Genomic DNA, 21,094 nt, shown 5'->3' on the forward strand with positions numbered 1-21,094 from the left:
CCTGCACCTGCGGTATCAGCCGAGCAGCACGAGCAGCGTCGTAACCTTTCCCTGGCAATTACTTTATAAATATTAATTCTTTAATATTTATAATTTACTTTAGTTTTGTCATCTTGGATCATTTTGGTAAACTTAACTGTAATTTTTATTTTTTTAAATATATATATATATATATATATATATATATATATATATATATATATATATATATATATAAACAAGTAGGGTGCAAGCAAATTACTGAATGTTCTTAGATATCGATTTTTCTCATATTCACATCTGCGAGTCGTAACATTTTACAACATTGCGGTTCTCTATCAAAGGAGGTGGTAATACATGGGAGGGCGGAAAACATGCCAAGTAAAACCAAAAATGTGATAACGTGACACATGGCTGAAATGCGCAAACAAACTAGAAACAGCTACTACACTTCCATCGTTAGTCGTTGTCGTTGATTGCATGTAATTGCATTTAAGTCTGGAATTATAAGTTAAGGTCATTAATTAATTAACGGAATCGAATCTGATAAAAATAAGTCGAAATTTTCATAATGTAATCATGTGATTATTGTTTTGTTTCTTGTTGGTTCAAATCTAGTTTTTGTTATTTGATTGACTTCGCTATTTGTTCAAATCCTTCCTTTTTTAATTGTTTATGTGAAATATTCAGTTTTGCATTTTTTATATTTGGATTATTTGGATTACTGTTCTCATCTTGGATGTAAACAGTAGTTCGACTAATCCAAATCATAATGAAATGTTCAATCTTTTACACGAGGAACAAAATAATGATTACACCGTTTTACGATGAACAAAAGTTCTTTGTTCTGAAGCAGTTGATTTCTTCTTCTTTTAATAATTTCACGTTCAAATCGTGTTTTTTATCTTTTAATTTTGATTCTTTTATATTTTCATATATTTAATTGCTTTGTTGGACACACAAAACAACATTTGTATCAATTTACTAAAGATTATATTAAGAAATCCTAACAAACAAACACATTTCTGCGTTAGACACAAAAGAAAAACGATTTATTTTTCGTTTTAAATTCCTGGAATAGAAGGTAAGTTTTTTGTGATTCTTAAAATAATCTTAAACATAAAAAAAAAGTTTATTTTTTTATTGCAATCCAATAAAAATATTGATTTCGTGAATAAAAGTGTGTTTATTTAAGTAAAATTTACGTGATTTCTGCGAAAATCCTAACGTTTATCATAAACACAATAATTTTATTCGAAGTTGGTTGAATTGTTAAAGAAAAGAACGCAACACTGTTTTCTCGGTAATTAACATATATATATATATATATATATATATATATATATATATATATATATATATATATATATATATATATATATATTGTGAGAATTTTGAATTTGTTGACTTGCCAAGGGTAGGTCGGTAGGGAAGAAAGGAGTGTTGGTAGCTGTGACCAACACGGCCGTTGGTCCGTTAATCAAAGAACCTGAGTGGCACTCAGGTTCTTCTCAGGCTGAGTGCCTATTCCTTACAAGTTAAATAGACATTTCAGTCACGCGTGAATCTCGTTGACTGAGAGTTAGAGTAGATAAAAGGGGTGGCCGCTCTGCTCTACTGTAGTTGTAGTTATCTTTTAGATAAATTACACTTCGACCATCGTTACCCATTTGTTACTTTTACAAAGAAAGACTGCTTGTAAGCAACGTCGACATTTCGTTACAAGACTTAAACCGTCTTTTCTTCTCCCCCCCTCTACTCGTCGGTATGCTAATTTCGACAATATATATATATATATATATGACAGCCCCTTTAAGAAATACGTTTCTTATCGTTGAGCACTTTCTGTTGAATAAAAAGTCGGTCAATTTAGCTCTTATGCGTAGATCGTCGTATAACGATTTGATCACTGTCTGTCTGACGTAATGAACATTTAAATTAAAATGTTTAAAATTCAACGCTATTTCACACGATTAATGGTAGCCGAATGGATACGGTCTCCGCTAATCGAGACAGAGATGTCTCGTGTCGCGGGGTTTGAATCGTTCGACTGGTAGTAATTGTGACACCCTGCACTGAAGAATCCCGAAAGGATGAAACACTAGTGTCTGTAGGTATTTAATTATTATAGTAAAAAAATAATTATGACAGCCCTTTAAGAAATACGTTTCTTATCGTTGAGCACTTTCTGTTGAATAAAAAGTCGGTCAATTTAGCTCTTATGCGTAGATCGTCATATAACGATTTGATCACTGTCTGTCTGACGTAATGAACATTTAAATTAAAATGTTTAAAATTCAACGCTATTTCACACGATTAATGGTAGCCGAATGGATACGGTCTCCGCTAATCAAGACAGAGATGTCTCGTGTCGCGGGGTTCGAATCGTTCGACTGGTAGTAATTGTGACACCCTGCACTGAAGAATCCCGAAAGGATGAAACACTAGTGTCTGTAGGTATTTAATTATTATAGTAAAAAAATAATTATGACAGCTCCTTTAAGAAATACGTTTCTTATCGTTGAGCACTTTCTGTTGAATAAAAAGTCGGTCAATTTAGCTCTTATGCGTAGATCGTCGTATAACGATTTGATCACTGTCTGTCTGACGTAATGAACATTTAAATTAAAATGTTTAAAATTCAACGCTATTTCACACGATTAATGGTAGCCGAATGGATACGGTCTCCGCTAATCGAGACAGAGATGTCTCGTGTCGCGGGGTTCGAATCGTTCGACTGGTAGTAATTGTGACACCCTGCACTGAAGAATCCCGAAAGGATGAAACACTAGTGTCTGTAGGTATTTAATTATTATAGTAAAAAAATAATTATGACAGCCCCTTTAAGAAATACGTTTCTTATCGTTGAGCACTTTCTGTTGAATAAAAAGTCGGTCAATTTAGCTCTTATGCGTAGATCGTCGTATAACGATTTGATCACTGTCTGTCTGACGTAATGAACATTTAAATTAAAATGTTTAAAATTCAACGCTATTTCACACGATTAATGGTAGCCGAATGGATACGGTCTCCGCTAATCGAGACAGAGATGTCTCGTGTCGCGGGGTTCGAATCGTTCGACTGGTAGTAATTGTGACACCCTGCACTGAAGAATCCCGAAAGGATGAAACACTAGTGTCTGTAGGTATTTAATTATTATAGTAAAAAAATAATTATGACAGCCCCTTTAAGAAATACGTTTCTTATCGTTGAGCACTTTCTGTTGAATAAAAAGTCGGTCAATTTAGCTCTTATGCGTAGATCGTCGTATAACGATTTGATCACTGTCTGTCTGACGTAATTAACATTTAAATTAAAATGTTTAAAATTCAACGCTATTTCACACGATTAATGGTAGCCGAATGGATACGGTCTCCGCTAATCAAGACAGAGATGTCTCGTGTCGCGGGGTTCGAATCGTTCGACTGGTAGTAATTGTGACACCCTGCACTGAAGAATCCCGAAAGGATGAAACACTAGTGTCTGTAGGTATTTAATTATTATAGTAAAAAAATAATTATGACAGCCCTTTAAGAAATACGTTTCTTATCGTTGAGCACTTTCTGTTGAATAAAAAGTCGGTCAATTTAGCTCTTATGCGTAGATCGTCATATAACGATTTGATCACTGTCTGTCTGACGTAATGAACATTTAAATTAAAATGTTTAAAATTCAACGCTATTTCACACGATTAATGGTAGCCGAATGGATACGGTCTCCGCTAATCAAGACAGAGATGTCTCGTGTCGCGGGGTTCGAATCGTTCGACTGGTAGTAATTGTGACACCCTGCACTGAAGAATCCCGAAAGGATGAAACACTAGTGTCTGTAGGTATTTAATTATTATAGTAAAAAAATAATTATGACAGCTCCTTTAAGAAATACGTTTCTTATCGTTGAGCACTTTCTGTTGAATAAAAAGTCGGTCAATTTAGCTCTTATGCGTAGATCGTCGTATAACGATTTGATCACTGTCTGTCTGACGTAATGAACATTTAAATTAAAATGTTTAAAATTCAACGCTATTTCACACGATTAATGGTAGCCGAATGGATACGGTCTCCGCTAATCGAGACAGAGATGTCTCGTGTCGCGGGGTTCGAATCGTTCGACTGGTAGTAATTGTGACACCCTGCACTGAAGAATCCCGAAAGGATGAAACACTAGTGTCTGTAGGTATTTAATTATTATAGTAAAAAAATAATTATGACAGCCCCTTTAAGAAATACGTTTCTTATCGTTGAGCACTTTCTGTTGAATAAAAAGTCGGTCAATTTAGCTCTTATGCGTAGATCGTCGTATAACGATTTGATCACTGTCTGTCTGACGTAATGAACATTTAAATTAAAATGTTTAAAATTCAACGCTATTTCACACGATTAATGGTAGCCGAATGGATACGGTCTCCGCTAATCGAGACAGAGATGTCTCGTGTCGCGGGGTTCGAATCGTTCGACTGGTAGTAATTGTGACACCCTGCACTGAAGAATCCCGAAAGGATGAAACACTAGTGTCTGTAGGTATTTAATTATTATAGTAAAAAAATAATTATGACAGCCCCTTTAAGAAATACGTTTCTTATCGTTGAGCACTTTCTGTTGAATAAAAAGTCGGTCAATTTAGCTCTTATGCGTAGATCGTCGTATAACGATTTGATCACTGTCTGTCTGACGTAATTAACATTTAAATTAAAATGTTTAAAATTCAACGCTATTTCACACGATTAATGGTAGCCGAATGGATACGGTCTCCGCTAATCGAGACAGAGATTTCTCGTGTCGCGGGGTTCGAATCGTTCGACTGGTAGTAATTGTGACACCCTGCACTGAAGAATCCCGAAAGGATGAAACACTAGTGTCTGTAGGTATTTAATTATTATAGTAAAAAAATAATTATGACAGCCCCTTTAAGAAATACGTTTCTTATCGTTGAGCACTTTCTGTTGAATAAAAAGTCGGTCAATTTAGCTCTTATGCGTAGATCGTCGTATAACGATTTGATCACTGTCTGTCTGACGTAATGAACATTTAAATTAAAATGTTTAAAATTCAACGCTATTTCACACGATTAATGGTAGCCGAATGGATACGGTCTCCGCTAATCGAGACAGAGATGTCTCGTGTCGCGGGGTTCGAATCGTTCGACTGGTAGTAATTGTGACACCCTGCACTGAAGAATCCCGAAAGGATGAAACACTAGTGTCTGTAGGTATTTAATTATTATAGTAAAAAAATAATTATGACAGCCCCTTTAAGAAATACGTTTCTTATCGTTGAGCACTTTCTGTTGAATAAAAAGTTGGTCAATTTAGCTCTTATGCGTAGATCGTCGTATAACAATTTGATCACTGTCTGTCTGACGTAATGAACATTTAAATTAAAATGTTTAAAATTCAACGCTATTTCACACGATTAATGGTAGCCGAATGGATACGGTCTCCGCTAATCAAGACAGAGATGTCTCGTGTCGCGGGGTTCGAATCGTTCGACTGGTAGTAATTGTGACACCCTGCACTGAAGAATCCCGAAAGGATGAAACACTAGTGTCTGTAGGTATTTAATTATTATAGTAAAAAAATAATTATGACAGCTCCTTTAAGAAATACGTTTCTTATCGTTGAGCACTTTCTGTTGAATAAAAAGTCGGTCAATTTAGCTCTTATGCGTAGATCGTCGTATAACGATTTGATCACTGTCTGTCTGACGTAATGAACATTTAAATTAAAATGTTTAAAATTCAACGCTATTTCACACGATTAATGGTAGCCGAATGGATACGGTCTCCGCTAATCGAGACAGAGATGTCTCGTGTCGCGGGGTTCGAATCGTTCGACTGGTAGTAATTGTGACACCCTGCACTGAAGAATCCCGAAAGGATGAAACACTAGTGTCTGTAGGTATTTAATTATTATAGTAAAAAAATAATTATGACAGCCCCTTTAAGAAATACGTTTCTTATCGTTGAGCACTTTCTGTTGAATAAAAAGTTGGTCAATTTAGCTCTTATGCGTAGATCGTCGTATAACAATTTGATCACTGTCTGTCTGACGTAATGAACATTTAAATTAAAATGTTTAAAATTCAACGCTATTTCACACGATTAATGGTAGCCGAATGGATACGGTCTCCGCTAATCAAGACAGAGATGTCTCGTGTCGCGGGGTTCGAATCGTTCGACTGGTAGTAATTGTGACACCCTGCACTGAAGAATCCCGAAAGGATGAAACACTAGTGTCTGTAGGTATTTAATTATTATAGTAAAAAAATAATTATGACAGCTCCTTTAAGAAATACGTTTCTGATCGTTGAGCACTTTCTGTTGAATAAAAAGTCGGTCAATTTAGCTCTTATGCGTAGATCGTCGTATAACGATTTGATCACTGTCTGTCTGACGTAATGAACATTTAAATTAAAATGTTTAAAATTCAACGCTATTTCACACGATTAATGGTAGCCGAATGGATACGGTCTCCGCTAATCGAGACAGAGATGTCTCGTGTCGCGGGGTTCGAATCGTTCGACTGGTAGTAATTGTGACACCCTGCACTGAAGAATCCCGAAAGGATGAAACACTAGTGTCTGTAGGTATTTAATTATTATAGTAAAAAAATATTTATATATATATATATATATATATATATATATATATATATATATATATATATATATATATAGTTCTCTGTAATTTTGATATTGTATTCAATGTTTTAGGTTTTGGATTAATGGAATAAGGATTATTTTATTACGTTTACATAAGATTATTATTTTATTACGTTTAATAATTCGTTTGGCAATAGTGCCCCTCCTCAATTAATTCTCTGGAATTTGTAACGCTAAACTTGGATTCCACCAAAAATGTGTTTATTTACTTTTGTCATGTCTCTATAACAGATGTATATAAATAAATAACAGATGTATATAAATAAATAACAGATGTATATAAATAAATAACAGATGTATATAAATAAATAACGGATGTATATAAATAAATAACAGATGTATATAAATAAATAACAGATGTATATAAATAAATAGCAGATGTATATAAATAAATAACCGATGTATATAAAACAATGAATTTCCTATTTAAAATTTTTTAAATATCGTATTCAATCTGACAATAACATTTTTTTTCCAAAAATGGGTTTATTTAAGTTAAACTTACGTGATTTCTGAGCAAATAATAATGTTTACCATAAACAAAATAAATTGATCCAAAGTTTGTCGAATTGTCAGACAACTGAGCACAAAATGCTTTTCTTTTTATTAAATTATTTTTACAAATACTTTTCTGTCCACATTTACCTAATATTTCGCTCGAGAATTGTTTGGATTTTGATTTGTTTTTCAATATTTTAGGTTTTAGAATAAGGATCATTTTCTTTAATAAAGATTACATAAAATGAGGACTCATTTATTGGCCATCACCAATTAACAAAAAATTAATATAAAAAAAATAATTGGTAAATATTTACCATCGAAACCAGCATAGTTTTTCAGTATTCCATTTTTTTTTTAGTTTTTTTTTTTAAAACTTTTAGAAGTAGTTTTCTGTCCACAATTATCTTTTATTATTATTATTATTATTATTATTATTATTATTATTATTATTATTCCATTTTTTTTTAAAGTTTTTTTTTTCAAAACTTTTAGAAGTAGTTTTCTGTCCACAATTATCTATTATTATTATTATTATTATTATTAATATTATTATTATTATTCCATTTTTTTTAAAGTTTTTTTTTCAAAACTTTTAGAAGTAGTTTTCTGTCCACAATTATCTATTATTATTATTATTATTATTATTACTTTTTCACGTGATTTTCCTGTTTGTTTTTACCAGGGGGGTTTTATTACACCAAACAAGGCATATTGCCACTTTAATGTAGGGGGCTACTATCAGGGACCTTAGTTACAGGGGTACTGTTACATGATAAGGGCTGTCCCCTTTTCATGTAAGTATAAAAATAGAGAGATCTACTTAAAATGAAAATAAAATGAGAGAAAGCAGAAATCGAACCCTGGATATAAGTTTTAAAGAACAATAGGTTTAAATTGAATGTCCAGTAAATTGTGCATTCTGATGAAATAAATAATAAATAAACTATTCAATTGTTAGAAAGAATGTGGATAATAAAATATGGATTAAATGAATTAGATATGTAGGTTGAATTCCTTTGTGAAAACAACAAAAGAAAAATAGGTTATTGAGAATCAGAATGTTCGGAAACGTGCAGGTCGCGCATGTTGATGGCACGTGAATTGTGGTCACGTGGCCGGACATGCATGGATTTCTCAATATACGAAGTGAGAGTTAGTTAGTTAGAGTTAGTGAGAAACTCAGAGGGAGTTTGAGGACGACAGACGATAGTCTGGAGTTTGGAATTCGAACGTCTAGGAAGCGAGACGGTCACTTTGAAACTTAATATGTGAAGCTTTGAATTCTTGGACGCAAAGCCCCCAACCGGTCAGGGAAGAATAAATGTTCAATGTGTTTTTATAACTGCCGTCTCCTGTGTCCATCATTACATGAAAAAGGTATTGTCTATTTATGTGTACAAACTATTTGAAATTCATCATCTAAAAAAATATATGTGTTAGAAAGTAAATGTGTCTATTTATGTTATACAAACACTCCCGTTCATACGAACTGTCAAGGCATAAATGCAAACTTCTCAATTATCAGTCTGTCTATCTAGATAGCGAATCACCTCTCAAAGTTTATTTATATGTACACACTCTCTCTCTCTCTTTATATACACCTGTTAATGTCTTCATATCTCACAACATGATTACACACACGAACCTTCAAATATCTCTTACTAAGCATGAACACTGAAGACTCGTATCTTTACTAATAAGAACTCACGTAACATACACGCACAAGTGGAACCTTCGTCTAATAATAACATTAGTATATAACAGTACTATGTAGGGAGTTTAGCAGCAAAATGTTTGTTTACATGACACTTGAATTTCTGCATGTCAGTACAGTTGGGAAAGCAGGAAGCCAGAAGATAATTTTTAAGTTTAGCGGTTCTGGGAAAGAAACTTAGAGTAGAATGTTTTGTAGTGTACGGGTGATACTTCAGTGCTTGTTGGGTTTGTCGGAGGTATTTTCATAACGGGGGACAAGAGCTTGTAGTTTGGCAGAACATCCACCATTAAAATACTTGTAAAACAAGCGGAGGGATGCAATATTTAGTTGATAAGACAGCGGCTGAAGCTTAGATGATAGTTAATGATCTATTAGGTTGGTGGCTCTCTTTTGAACCCTGCCCAGGAGCAAGAGACTAGTAGCAGATGCACCAGCCCAAATGTCACAACAATATGCCATACATGGGCGAATGGTAGCTTTGTAGAGGTATAGGATATTTTCAAGTGAAAGTAACTTTCTAGCAGGATAGAGAGAGGCCACCTTCTTCGCAGCAGTATTGGCAATGATCTCAATGTATCTATTCCAACTCATGTTCTCTGCCTTGACAGAGTTAACAGTAGACTTCGTAGTCTAGTGGGTGATGCCATTTTCTCTTCCCTGCAACCTTTTCTCACAACCTGTCTCTGCTTTATCATTATTTTCATGGCAAGTGCTCGTCAGAGCTCTAATCTATAGTCCCCCTCACCAAACTTTCATGAGAAACACTCGTCTAGCTGAAAAACCTATCAATAATTTCCCCCACTCTTTATCTAAACATAAGCATAGATTCCATGAACAAAGTTTCTTTCTTAGAAAACACACCTGTTGAACTCTTCCATTTGCTTGCTTTCCAGCTGACTCTAATATGGTCATTTTTAATCCCAACGTAAACATGTTCTTAATGAGCCGTTTCTCTTAAGTAATTCAATTTATCAAATTCCCATTAACAATTAAGACCAGTGTTTCATTGACCACTGTATGCTTATAAACCCTTATCCCACAGTGGCCTCTTGGCCTTGATAAATGGTGACTCATTTGTAATTTAAAAAAATGTCAAACGTAGGTATATAAAATTTCAAATGTAACATTTTCACTGCCTCCAAAAAATATAATAATGTAAAACTTTTCTTAAACTTGAAAAAATATATTAACTATTGTGTAAAAAAACAACTTTTAAAAAATAGCAACCGTTAAAAACTCTTAAAACCTGGGGTCGAAAATTTAAATCCAACATGTTTCAGCATTTTGTAAGAACATATTCTGTGGAGATCATAAAATTCCATAAAATCTCTCCGGTGAACAATTTGTGCTCTAGTTCTAATTAAATAACTTTATACCTATTAAGTCTGCACCTTATAAACCACACACAAAATGGATAGTGCCAGCTCAGAAATTTTAGGTAAGCCTATCTAATCCAATGCTCATCTATCTATCTATCTATCTATCTATCTATCTATATATATATATATATATATATATATATATATATATATATAACGCCTAAATATTTTAAGGACCAATCGATTGTTTATTAAATTTTTATGTGAAATTATAGAATAGTTAACAACACTTGGCTTTCATTCTCCCTCAACAAACGTAAGAAAACTAAAACCGATACAACTCCCTCTCTACCACAATAAATTGTAATCATATTGTTTATCATGTTAAATGCATAAAATATAAATGACATGCAAAATTGATAAAGCAGATCAAACACCAGGTGTAGCAACCCTCAAAACCCTCCACGGTAAAATGAGCAACCCTTTAAAGCCGTTAAAAAGAGGATTGTAAAGAGAAATTCAATACACTCTGCCTGCCGATCTGTCTATACAAATCACAGCTTACAACTGATTCACATTAATTATCGGCAAGAAGACAGAAACAAAGAGTTTCTCTTCATCAATTCTCTGTTCAGGTACCTCGTTATAATACATCATCATATTCCCGTACATATCTTTTCAAAGCTGCAGACTTGTGGAGCTCTATTTCGTCTGTTTTTATTGCCTATAACAATTCACTATAAAATCTCTAAAAACTATATTCCTTAAAAATAGAATAAAAAAATTAACTTTTTAAATATAAAACCATGTTTATAGATTTATGATTAAATGTGATGATCTTACATGTGATTAAGTTTTAAAAAAATATGTTAAGCTGAATTAGAGATGAACAGATATTTGTCTTCATTAGTTTGGAATAATAGGATTGACACATTGAGAAATACACGAAAAAAATAGAAAATTTAATTGTCCCAAGCAAAGAAAATATCAATCTATATGTGGCAGTTGTATTGTTATAAAATGTTTAGATAAAAATCAAATAATATAATTACGTTAAATGTTTGTTATATGTTAATGATAATGTAAATATTTTGTCTTACTAATATTTAGATATAAAACGTTAAACTCGCTTATAAGTTAAACGTCTATGATTACAAATAATTTTAACGTTCGGATAAATTAAGAATGAATAAATATTTTTAGATGAAGCAATCCAATCCCAATTTTTCACTTTGTGCCTAAAAAAGTAGAAGCCTTACAATAATGTATATAATCAATAAGCACATATATCCAGTTTAATATCAAACACATTATAAATAAGCGGCTATATTTTTCCACACACATGACTTAAAACGAAAGCTATTTTAAAAGACCATATTATTATCCATTGCTAAGTAACTAGATTATATATTTATTTGTATTATTAACTTTAATTTACTGAGTATTTAAATTCACTTTTCCTGTAATATAAACTTATTATATTTCTATTGGATGCAATATATATTTATTATTGTCAGTAGCAACTATGATAGTTGTATGTTTATTGTTTCTACAAATTATTACTATATTATTCGGTGTATGAAATAATGTGCTGAATGCAAGTAACAATTTGTTTAATTTCCAAAATAAAAAACTATTTTAATCAAAATTAAAATAAGTATGAAGAATATCAATTCTGTAATATTGGTCAGGTAACAATTAACAGCTTTCGAGAGCTTTTTGGTATACAAATATGTATTATTAGACGTTAATTTAAAAAAAATGAAATTGCGATAATCGATTATTAAAACTGTTTATATCATTTGTATAATGAAATGTGGGAATGATAATAATGCATGAAAAAAACTGTTGATTTCTAAAAATAAAAGTACAAAAAAAATAAGAACCTAATTCTGTTGCATTAAATTAGTATGAATATTAACAAATATGTAATGTTATGAAAATATGCAGTTTAATATCAAACATATTATCAATAAGTGGCTATATTTCTACACATATGACTTAAAATGAAAGCTATTTTAAAAGACCATATTAGTATCCATTGCTAAGTAACTAGATTATATATTCATTTGTATTATTAACTTTAATTTACTGAGTATTTAAATTCACTTTCCTGTATTATAAAGGTATTATATTTCTATTGTCAGCAATATATTTTTATTATTATCAGTAGCAACTATGGTAGTTGTATGTTTATTGTTCCTACAAATTCTTACTATATTATTGTTTATTTTACTTTATTAATTACATAATTCCTTTATCTATTACAAAATACTATGAATAATGTTAAACAGTTAAACAATATGAATGTGAATTAAATGTTTATTTTTGTGAATTTTAAATGTTTTATAAAGTTATGTTTCTTGTTTTGTTGACACGATTAAAATACACAATTATATTAAAATATTAAATTTTTATTTTATTTTTTTACAGATGTTCCTGCTTGAATGTTTTTAATGAATATTAAGGCACCATCCTTCTCCTTAAACAGTATTCTATACACAATTATTTCCTTACGTGGCAGACAACAAAAACGGCAGCACACAACATTATTAGACATATATGTGTGAAGAGTTATTTTATCTGGATTGTTTAGCAAATAGTGATAAGAACATCACACATATTTAAATTTGTGAAATTTTTGTTTAATGTTTTTATAAATCATAAGATATCGAATTTAACATTTCAGAAAAATCTGCTAATTTACAAAGAAAATATTTTAACTTTTATACTACGAAATATCTCTTATCAAATAAAGTAAGTGATACAAATTGAAATTTCTTTAGCATAAAATTTAACTTGCATCAATTAGTGATACATATGAGAACTCACACTGGGGAGAAGCCACATTCTTGTGAAGTGTGCGAATATTCTTGTTCACAAAAATCACAGTTAGTTACACATATGAGAACTCACACTGGGGAGAAGCCACATTCTTGTGAAGTGTGCGGATATTCTTGTTATCGAAAATCAAATTTAGTGACACATATGAGAACTCACACTGGGGAAAAGCCACATTCTTGTGAAGTGTGCGGATATTCTTGTTCACAAAAATCACAGTTAGTGACACATATGAGAACACACACTGGGGAGAAGTCACATTCTTGTGGAGAGTGTGGATATTCTTGTTATCTAAAATCAATATTAGTGACACATATGAGAACTCACACTGGGGAGAAGCCACATTCTTGTGAAGTGTGCGGATATTCTTGTTCACAAAAATCAAATTTAGTGACACATATGAGAACTCACACCGGGGAAAAGCCACATTCTTGTGAAGTGTGCGGATATTCTAGTTCACAAAAATCACATTTAGTGACACATATGAGAACACACACTGGGGAGAAGCCACATTCTTGTGGAGAGTGTGGATATTCTTGTTCTCTAAAATCAATATTAGTGAGACATATGAGAACTCACACTGGGGAGAAGCCACATTCTTGTGAAGTGTGCGGATATTCTTGTTCACAAAAATCAAAGTTACTGACACATATGAGAAATCACACTGGGGAAAAGCCACATTCTTGTGAAGTGTGCGGATATTCGTGTTCTGAAAAATCAAAGTTAGTGATACATATGAGAACTCACACTGGGGAAAAGCCACATTCTTGTGAAGTGTGCGAATATTCTAGTTCACAAAAATCACAGTTAGTGACACATATGAGAACTCACACTGGGGAGAAGCCACATTTCTGTGAAGTGTGTGGATATTGTTGTTCTCGAAAATCGCATTTAGTATCACATATGAGGATTCACACTGGGGAGAAGCCACATTCTTGTCAAATGTGTGGATATTCTTCTTCTTACAAATATTCATTAGTGAGACATATGAGAACTCACACTGGGGAAAAGCCCTATTGTTGTAAAGTGTGTGGATATTCTTGTTCTCAAAGCTCAGCATTAGTGAGACATATGAGAACTCACACTGGGGAAACCCTATCTTCTTGTGAAGTGTCTAAATATTCTTGTTCTCAAACATCAACATTCGTTACACATAGGAGAACTCACATTGAGGAGAATTGAATGCCTACTAGAAACAAATCCCGGGTGTCTTTGTCTCTCTGTACAGAGATTTACCAGGAACTCTGGTATAAGGATACTTTTAATTTTCAATTGGAAGTAAACTCTGATCAAAGACTACTATAAAAAGACATTAATAACCAAGTAATAAATTGGTTTCTTGAGGAGACGAAGATTATTTTCCATTGTTTCTGTTATATATTCGTTATCATCGAGGTTATCCTTGAGGGGTACCAAATTGAGCTTTCGTTACATTTGAATATGTTATATAGAGTTCTTCATTTAGGGGCACTTTTTACGTTTGGGTGTATACACTATATAACATCAAATATTCCGTGTGATTGTCTCTATATAAATGGTTGTGTGTTTGATTATTTGTTTGTGTGACATGTAATTTCTGAACCTACCTCTGCTTCTTCAAAACGGATCATCTGGAAATTTCTCATCCTGGAGGGAGACCTGATACCTGTTTGACGAGGATTTATCACTCCAAGATGATGAAATGGTTTTATAGTTTTTTATTTCACTTTCCCCAGAGGTTCTGCAGAAGTGGAAGTGAAATCGCTTGTGTGGGCTCTTCTTCACACACGTCAGCGTTAGTCTCCCCCTCCCCAGTTAAGAGGGGGAGGCCACGGAAAAACGTCCGTCTTCTTCAAAGCTTAAATCAAATCTCCCAGATCTAGCCAACCACGTCACTCATACGTAATTTGGTCAGCTGACCTTTGGTTCTGGTAAATGTGTCTACCTCCACGTTTACTCACCTCTCTCTCTCTCTCCCTCTCTATCTCTCTATTCTCTTATAGAGACACAGAGAGAGAAAACAGAAAGAGTAAGAAAGCCAGAGAGGGGGGAGAGATGCTCGTTAACATTTCGCATATTTAAGGTATAAAAAATGGGGGAGGAAAAACAGTATTTGAGGCTCAATTAAAATCTTATCCCTTGACAAAAGAAAAAACATCACTAACCACATCTAAGAATTAACTTTCAACATAAATATTTCCCAAAAGATGTTAGAGAGGCAATTGAGAAGAAAGCTTTTAGTGAAGCAGCGATTGATTTTACCGAATCTAACACTGCTGAATTTGCCCAAACTCAGTGGAATAGGGAGGAAAATTGGACATTGATTTGGTCAATCGAATACGCATATATAAAATATCAAAAACTCACAGAAAGTTGTAAGCAATGGCAAAAGATGTTTAAGCACCACTGCCCTAAGAAGAAAGAGATTAAAAAGAAAAAGTTAACATGTCAGAAGTCTAATATTTTTAGAATAATGTCTTTTTCAAATATCTCAGCTAAAAAAGGATGTCCATGAAATGGCTAAAAACAACACTTGCCCAATCAGCAATGCCCTCTATTCTCAAGATATACATGTCAAGGATTCGTCACTTGACACTCAGCCCAACAGGTGAGGGGCCGGGAACCGGCCCAGCACCTGTTGGACTGAGGTACACCGCCTGGGTAATACCTAGGAGGTCCACCCTCCCAGCCCTTGCCACCGGGCTTTCCGGTGGGGCAAGTTTATTGCTTGCTGCCTGAGGTGCCCCGACCGCGGAATGCCGACGGGGTTACTCAGGCAATTTTTAAAATTGCAAGAGTGCCCCTTCTTTAGGGGAGCCTGCGGGTATCCCACTTTCCGGCCTTGTGCCACATATTGCTGATGTCGGCAGCAATTAAATTAAATAGGAGAATTGAATGCCTACTAGAAAAAAATCCCGGGTGTCTTTGTCTCTCTGTACAGAGATTTACCAGGAACACTGGTATAAGGATACTTTTAATTTTCAATTTAAAGTAAACTCTGATCACATATTCGAATTTAATTGGGAATTAAAAATAAAAGTAAATCAACAAACTTGCAGGATTTCCTAAGCATAGCACTGGGTTATAGGAAAATAACGGTGCATCTTCTCCTATGTGTGTTGCCACAAGTATCAACACTAAGCTGGACACTATATAAGACCAGTAAAATTCTAGTCCTGAAATACGGCGAGGGCAAACAAATACTACTATAAAAAGACACTATAACCAAGTAATAAATTGGTTTCTTGAGGAGACGAAAATTATTTTCCACTGTTTCGCATATTTAAGGTATCAAAAATGGGGGAGGAAAAACAGTATTTGAGGCTCAATTAAAATCTTACCCCTTGACAAAAGAAAAAACATCACTAACCACATCTAAGAATTAACTTTCAACATAAATATTTCCCAAAAGATGTTAGGCAATTGAGAAGAAAGCTTTTAGTGAAGCAGCAATTGATGTTACCAAATCTAACACTGTTGAAGTTGCCCAAACTCAGTGGAATAGGGAGGAAAATTGGACATTGATTTGGTCAATCGAATACGCATATAAAAATACCAAAAACTCACAGAAAGTTGTAAGCAATGGCAAAAGATTTTTTAGCATCACTGCCCAAAGAAGGAAGATATTAAAAAGAAAAAGGTTAACATGTCAGAAGTCTAATTTTTTAGAACAATGTCTTTTCTGTGGAGCAAATATCTCAGCTAAAAAGGGATGTCCATGAAATGGCTAAAAACAACACTTGCCCAATCAGCAATCGCCTCTATTCTCAAGATCTGCCAAACCAATCAAGAAGACACAACAAATTCTCACCTGACAAAGCTCAGTGAGACAATGTCAACGAGTTCAAGTCTTACGTGCCTACCAAAAGCAAAGCAGAAATATAGCCGATGCGTCACTTCATCAAATAATGAAACATCTCCACAGGAATCACTCCCAACAGACCCAATACAATTTACATATGGGCAGACATACCAACAGTATGTCCCACTTCAACATGTGACACTGGACGTGGACCAGTTGGAACTAGAGGAAGAGCTGGTAAACAGGATAGAAATGGCACCGGGTCTGGCTGTTGAAGATCGACCCAGACTTTAAAAACTTAATATGAATAAAGCCTTCAAGATGCTTGTTTCAAAAGTCAATGATGGTCTCACAAGGATTACTCCCGTTCATGCCACATTGAGTGAAATAAATAATACAACATACGGGGCAGCATGGTATATTATTACTTCAACACCAAGAGAGTAAAAGAGGAAACATGAAGACTAAATCATATAACTCAGCTTGGAGAAGAAAACTCCAACAGAAAATTGATAAAATCCGAGAGGAAACTCCCCAGATATCTTAATTCCTGTCCTGTGAAACTCCTGGCAAAAAACTACATAAGAATGTGAATAAGTTGAAAACTTATTATTCCCTCCAAGACAAAGCACAGCTAAAAGCTGAGATGTTAGTACATCAGGCTGAAATAAAAACCTTAGCTGCACAAATAAAAAATAAAACCAAAAACTTTGAAGGAAAAAGGATAAACTTTTTGCAACAAATCCAAGAATGGTCTATAGGAGCCTCGTTAAAGAAGAAATAAAGGTGAGCTCCTCAGTAACTCAGGAAGTTGAAAACTTCTGGAGGCCACTCTATGAGTACATTAAAGTACATCAGAAAACAACTGGATAAGTACCAGCAAAGAGAAGAACAAGGAGAAAGAAAAGATGACAGCTCTTAGAATTACCAAGGAAGCTGTCTGCAGGAATGTCGCTCAATGTAGTAATTTAAAGACCCCAGGAATAGACCACAAACCAAATCTCTGGCTGAAAGAAGTGAGCACATTTCATCATAACTATGCCAAGGCATTGAATAGAATCATCAGTAGTGATGACAAACCGCCTGAGTGGCTTACTGTAGGCAGTACATCACTTATTTTAAAAAATGAGGACACCCACATGGCAAACAAATATCGACAATCTTACACCGACAGAGATGACATTTATAATCGCTGATGCAACATACGACCATCTGGTTGCTGGCGATTACCTCGAAAATGAGAAGGTGTACGAGGAAAACATTGCACAAGACAACATTTCCTTGTAAATAGAACAATACTAGAAGACTGCAGAAGAAGACAAATAAATCTGTCAATGGCCTGGATTGATTACAAAAAGGCCTTTGACAGTCTACCTCATTCCTGGATACTTCGATGTTTGGAGCTGTATAATGTGCACGCAGATATTAAATCATTCCTTCAAAAGGAAATGGCCAGATCGTGCACATCAATTACGCTACAGCATATGAAAGGATGGATGCAGACCTTAAACATTAAGATCATTTTTTTCAATTAAAGGAGTAAGGACCAAAGTTTCATCTAAAAAAAAAAACGTGTTTTTTTAAAAAGTTTTTAAACTTCGGACTTTACAGGTAAATTTCTAAAAAAAACACTTTTTTGGTTTTAAATTTGGATATATTATTTATTGATCTTTTATCTTCAATTCGTGATATATAAAACTTTGGTGTGGAAATTAATTATTTACTTTTTAATATGCATTTCAAAATGCGAGGGGGTAAATTAAAAAAACGTTTGTCTTAAATATTATATTCAGTTTATTGGAAAGAGCATAAAATTTCACATTGACCCTGAAAATATCGTAAAAATTTAATCAATAGAATTTTTTATAGATGTTTAAAGTTTAACAATTGAAAAATACTTAACTCGTAAAATTCACTTGATTTCATTACTGTTTTTAAAAAATAAAAAAAATACTATTTCTATTACTTTTTATACAACTTTAATAGTTTATTTTGGAAGTATAATCCATAAAGAAAATAAACAACCCACTTTTAAAAAAGAAATTACGAGTTTTTGTTTATATTTTATTCGCAGTTTCGTGTTAGGAGTGTCAAAAATTCCCCCACCTCCCCAAATTCTGATACACCTTGAGATTAACATATCAAAAAAAATATATAGCGTCTATTGGCATTTTTTAAATCACTGCTCATGTAAGGCGAAATAACACTTCCGATCGTAATTTTTAATTTTGTTTCATCCGTCCTTTGATATGATTAATGGGTACTTGTACATTTTTATCAAGGCATAAAAAATGAAAATATTTTAAAGATTATATTTTACGTACTCGTTATGGAATAAAGTTTTCATGAAAAAAGAAATCACTTAATTTGATCAAGCAGTTTTTTTATTTGTTCTCATTGAAAAGATTAAATTTTAATGAGATCGATCGAGGAACACCAATGGGAGATAACCCCAATCATCGCTTAAAACAAGAGCAGAAAAATACTTAGATAATTGTTTTTTCATTTATTTTACAAAGTTTTAAAAAAATATTTTTTCATTTTGGTCCTTTGTTAATCATTCGTTTAAAGCCGTCCCCACTTGTGTCCCTAAATAGCCAAATGGCGATAATATACCGATTTCATTAAAATTCGATTTTCCTCTGTAAAAAAATATATATACTTGATCAAATTAAGTTATTTCTTCGGAGAACTTCATTCCATAACTGGTACGTAAATTATAACTCTTTTCTTTCAATATTTTCATTTTTTAATGTCTTGATTAAACTGTAGAAGTGCCAATTAATGACATACAAAATTGTTCGATCTAATTACATAAATATGTGGTTGTTTTTGTTAGTGCTTTGGTTTGAATTCTAAAAGTTTTCATTCGTTTGTATTTGTTCTCATTGAAAAGATTATGAATTTATGTTGTTCACATGTAAACGACCTTGACATTGAATATTACAGTAAAATGTAAGTTTTGTTAAGAATTGAGGTATTTTGTAAAAATGTTGGTACGTATAGTAAATTATTTGTTATGGATTATTGTTATTAGTGAATGAAATCTTGTGATATACTGATATTGGTGAGACTTATATGGAGGTATTTTAGTTTTTTATTGGTGTTTTTCGGTGGAAAGTATAGAAGTGGGATATAAAATCAGTGGTAGGCACCACATAAAATTAAACTTACCTTACGTAAATAAGGCCCGGTTCCCTTTTCCCTCCCTCCTCCCTCTCTCTCCACATTAAAAAACGGCTTTGTGCCTAATTTGCTCAGTGGGGAAGCAAATAAATAGCCTTACCTTACGTAGGAGTAACAGTGATCATTAAGGTCGTTCCCCCAGAGCGAGGCCCATCCATTGCACTGCGGTTGGGTTGACCTTTGCGATCGTCCCAAATGTGGACGACTCGGGCCTGCTATTTTTAAATGTGGGGTCTGCGTACGCGCTTACCCTGATAATACAATCAAAATCAGAAATCCTTTCCTATTCCTTCCAAGTACCTCTCACTCGTAGGTCTGTACTCCCTCCGCTTAATCATACTTAATCTCTAAATTTCTTACCAACCAAACACACGTGTTCCAATCTTATCCTTACACATCCATGCACAACACAGCATGACATGATGGCAAGCTGTATTATCATACAACACACAATCTTATGACGTCACAGACGATAAAAAAAGGTAGAACAGCGAATAAGAAAAAGCAAAAAAAACGATTTTTTTTTAATCTCTCGCTAAACAAATTATCTTTTTTTTTTACACAGTGATCACCATTTATCAAGGCCCGGAATCAACTTAGGGATAAGGGTTATTGCAAGTACTTTACGTTAGTGTGGAGATTTGCTGAAGTGTTTACTTAAGGGGGCGGTTCATTAGGAATTTGTTAACGTTGGACTTGAAGACATCCAAGTTGTAGTCCGGTGGGAAGCAGGCAGACGTAACAGAGTTCCACAGGCGTGCACTTCTAAGAAAGAAGCTTTGTTCATGGAATCCACGTTTTGATTTAGGCACAGATATAGAGTGGGGGAAATTTTTCACAGTGGATTCAGCTAGACGGGTGTTTTTCGTGAATGATTGGCGAGGGGGGACCAGAGATTGGAGTTCAGACGAGCACCTGCCATCGAAATAACGATAAAACAAGGATAGGCTCGCAACGTCTCTTCTGTGGGAGAGAGGTTGCAGGGCAGAGAAAAGGGCATCGCCCACTAAGCTACGAAGTCTATTTTGTACTCTGTCAAGGCAGGATAGGCTGTGTTTAGCAGCTCCTGCCCAGATATGGCGGCAGTATTCCATCCTTGGACGTACTTGGC

At 33.8% G+C, this 21,094-nt stretch overlaps 1 protein-coding gene and 1 non-coding gene across 2 annotated transcripts; both read left to right on the top strand.

The window, feature by feature from the left end:
- The first annotated feature begins 852 nt into the window (after nt 1-852).
- Nucleotides 853-15,915, top strand: LOC145270407 (uncharacterized). The gene is made up of 2 exons (XM_080126051.1): nt 853-1,063; nt 12,609-15,915. Exon 2 carries the CDS (start codon nt 12,996-12,998, stop codon nt 14,196-14,198), a length of 1,203 nt encoding a protein of 400 aa, XP_079982177.1. The 5' UTR covers nt 853-1,063; nt 12,609-12,995; the 3' UTR covers nt 14,199-15,915.
- A 4,160-nt stretch (nt 15,916-20,075) lies between these two features.
- On the top strand, nt 20,076-20,238 carry LOC145271647 (U1 spliceosomal RNA). The gene has a single exon (XR_013866049.1). It is a non-coding gene; the product is annotated as a U1 spliceosomal RNA (small nuclear RNA).
- Nucleotides 20,239-21,094: the final 856 nt, after the last annotated feature.

This window comes from Euprymna scolopes, chromosome 46 (genome assembly GCF_053919585.1).
Source record: "Euprymna scolopes isolate OS-2025 chromosome 46, ASM5391958v1, whole genome shotgun sequence".
NCBI lineage: Eukaryota > Metazoa > Mollusca > Cephalopoda > Sepiida > Sepiolidae > Euprymna > Euprymna scolopes.

Coding starts and splice junctions, on each gene's coding strand:
- LOC145270407 (XM_080126051.1), top strand. CDS start 12,996: ATGAGAACTCACACTGGGGAGAAGCCACATTCTTGTGAAGTGTGCGAA.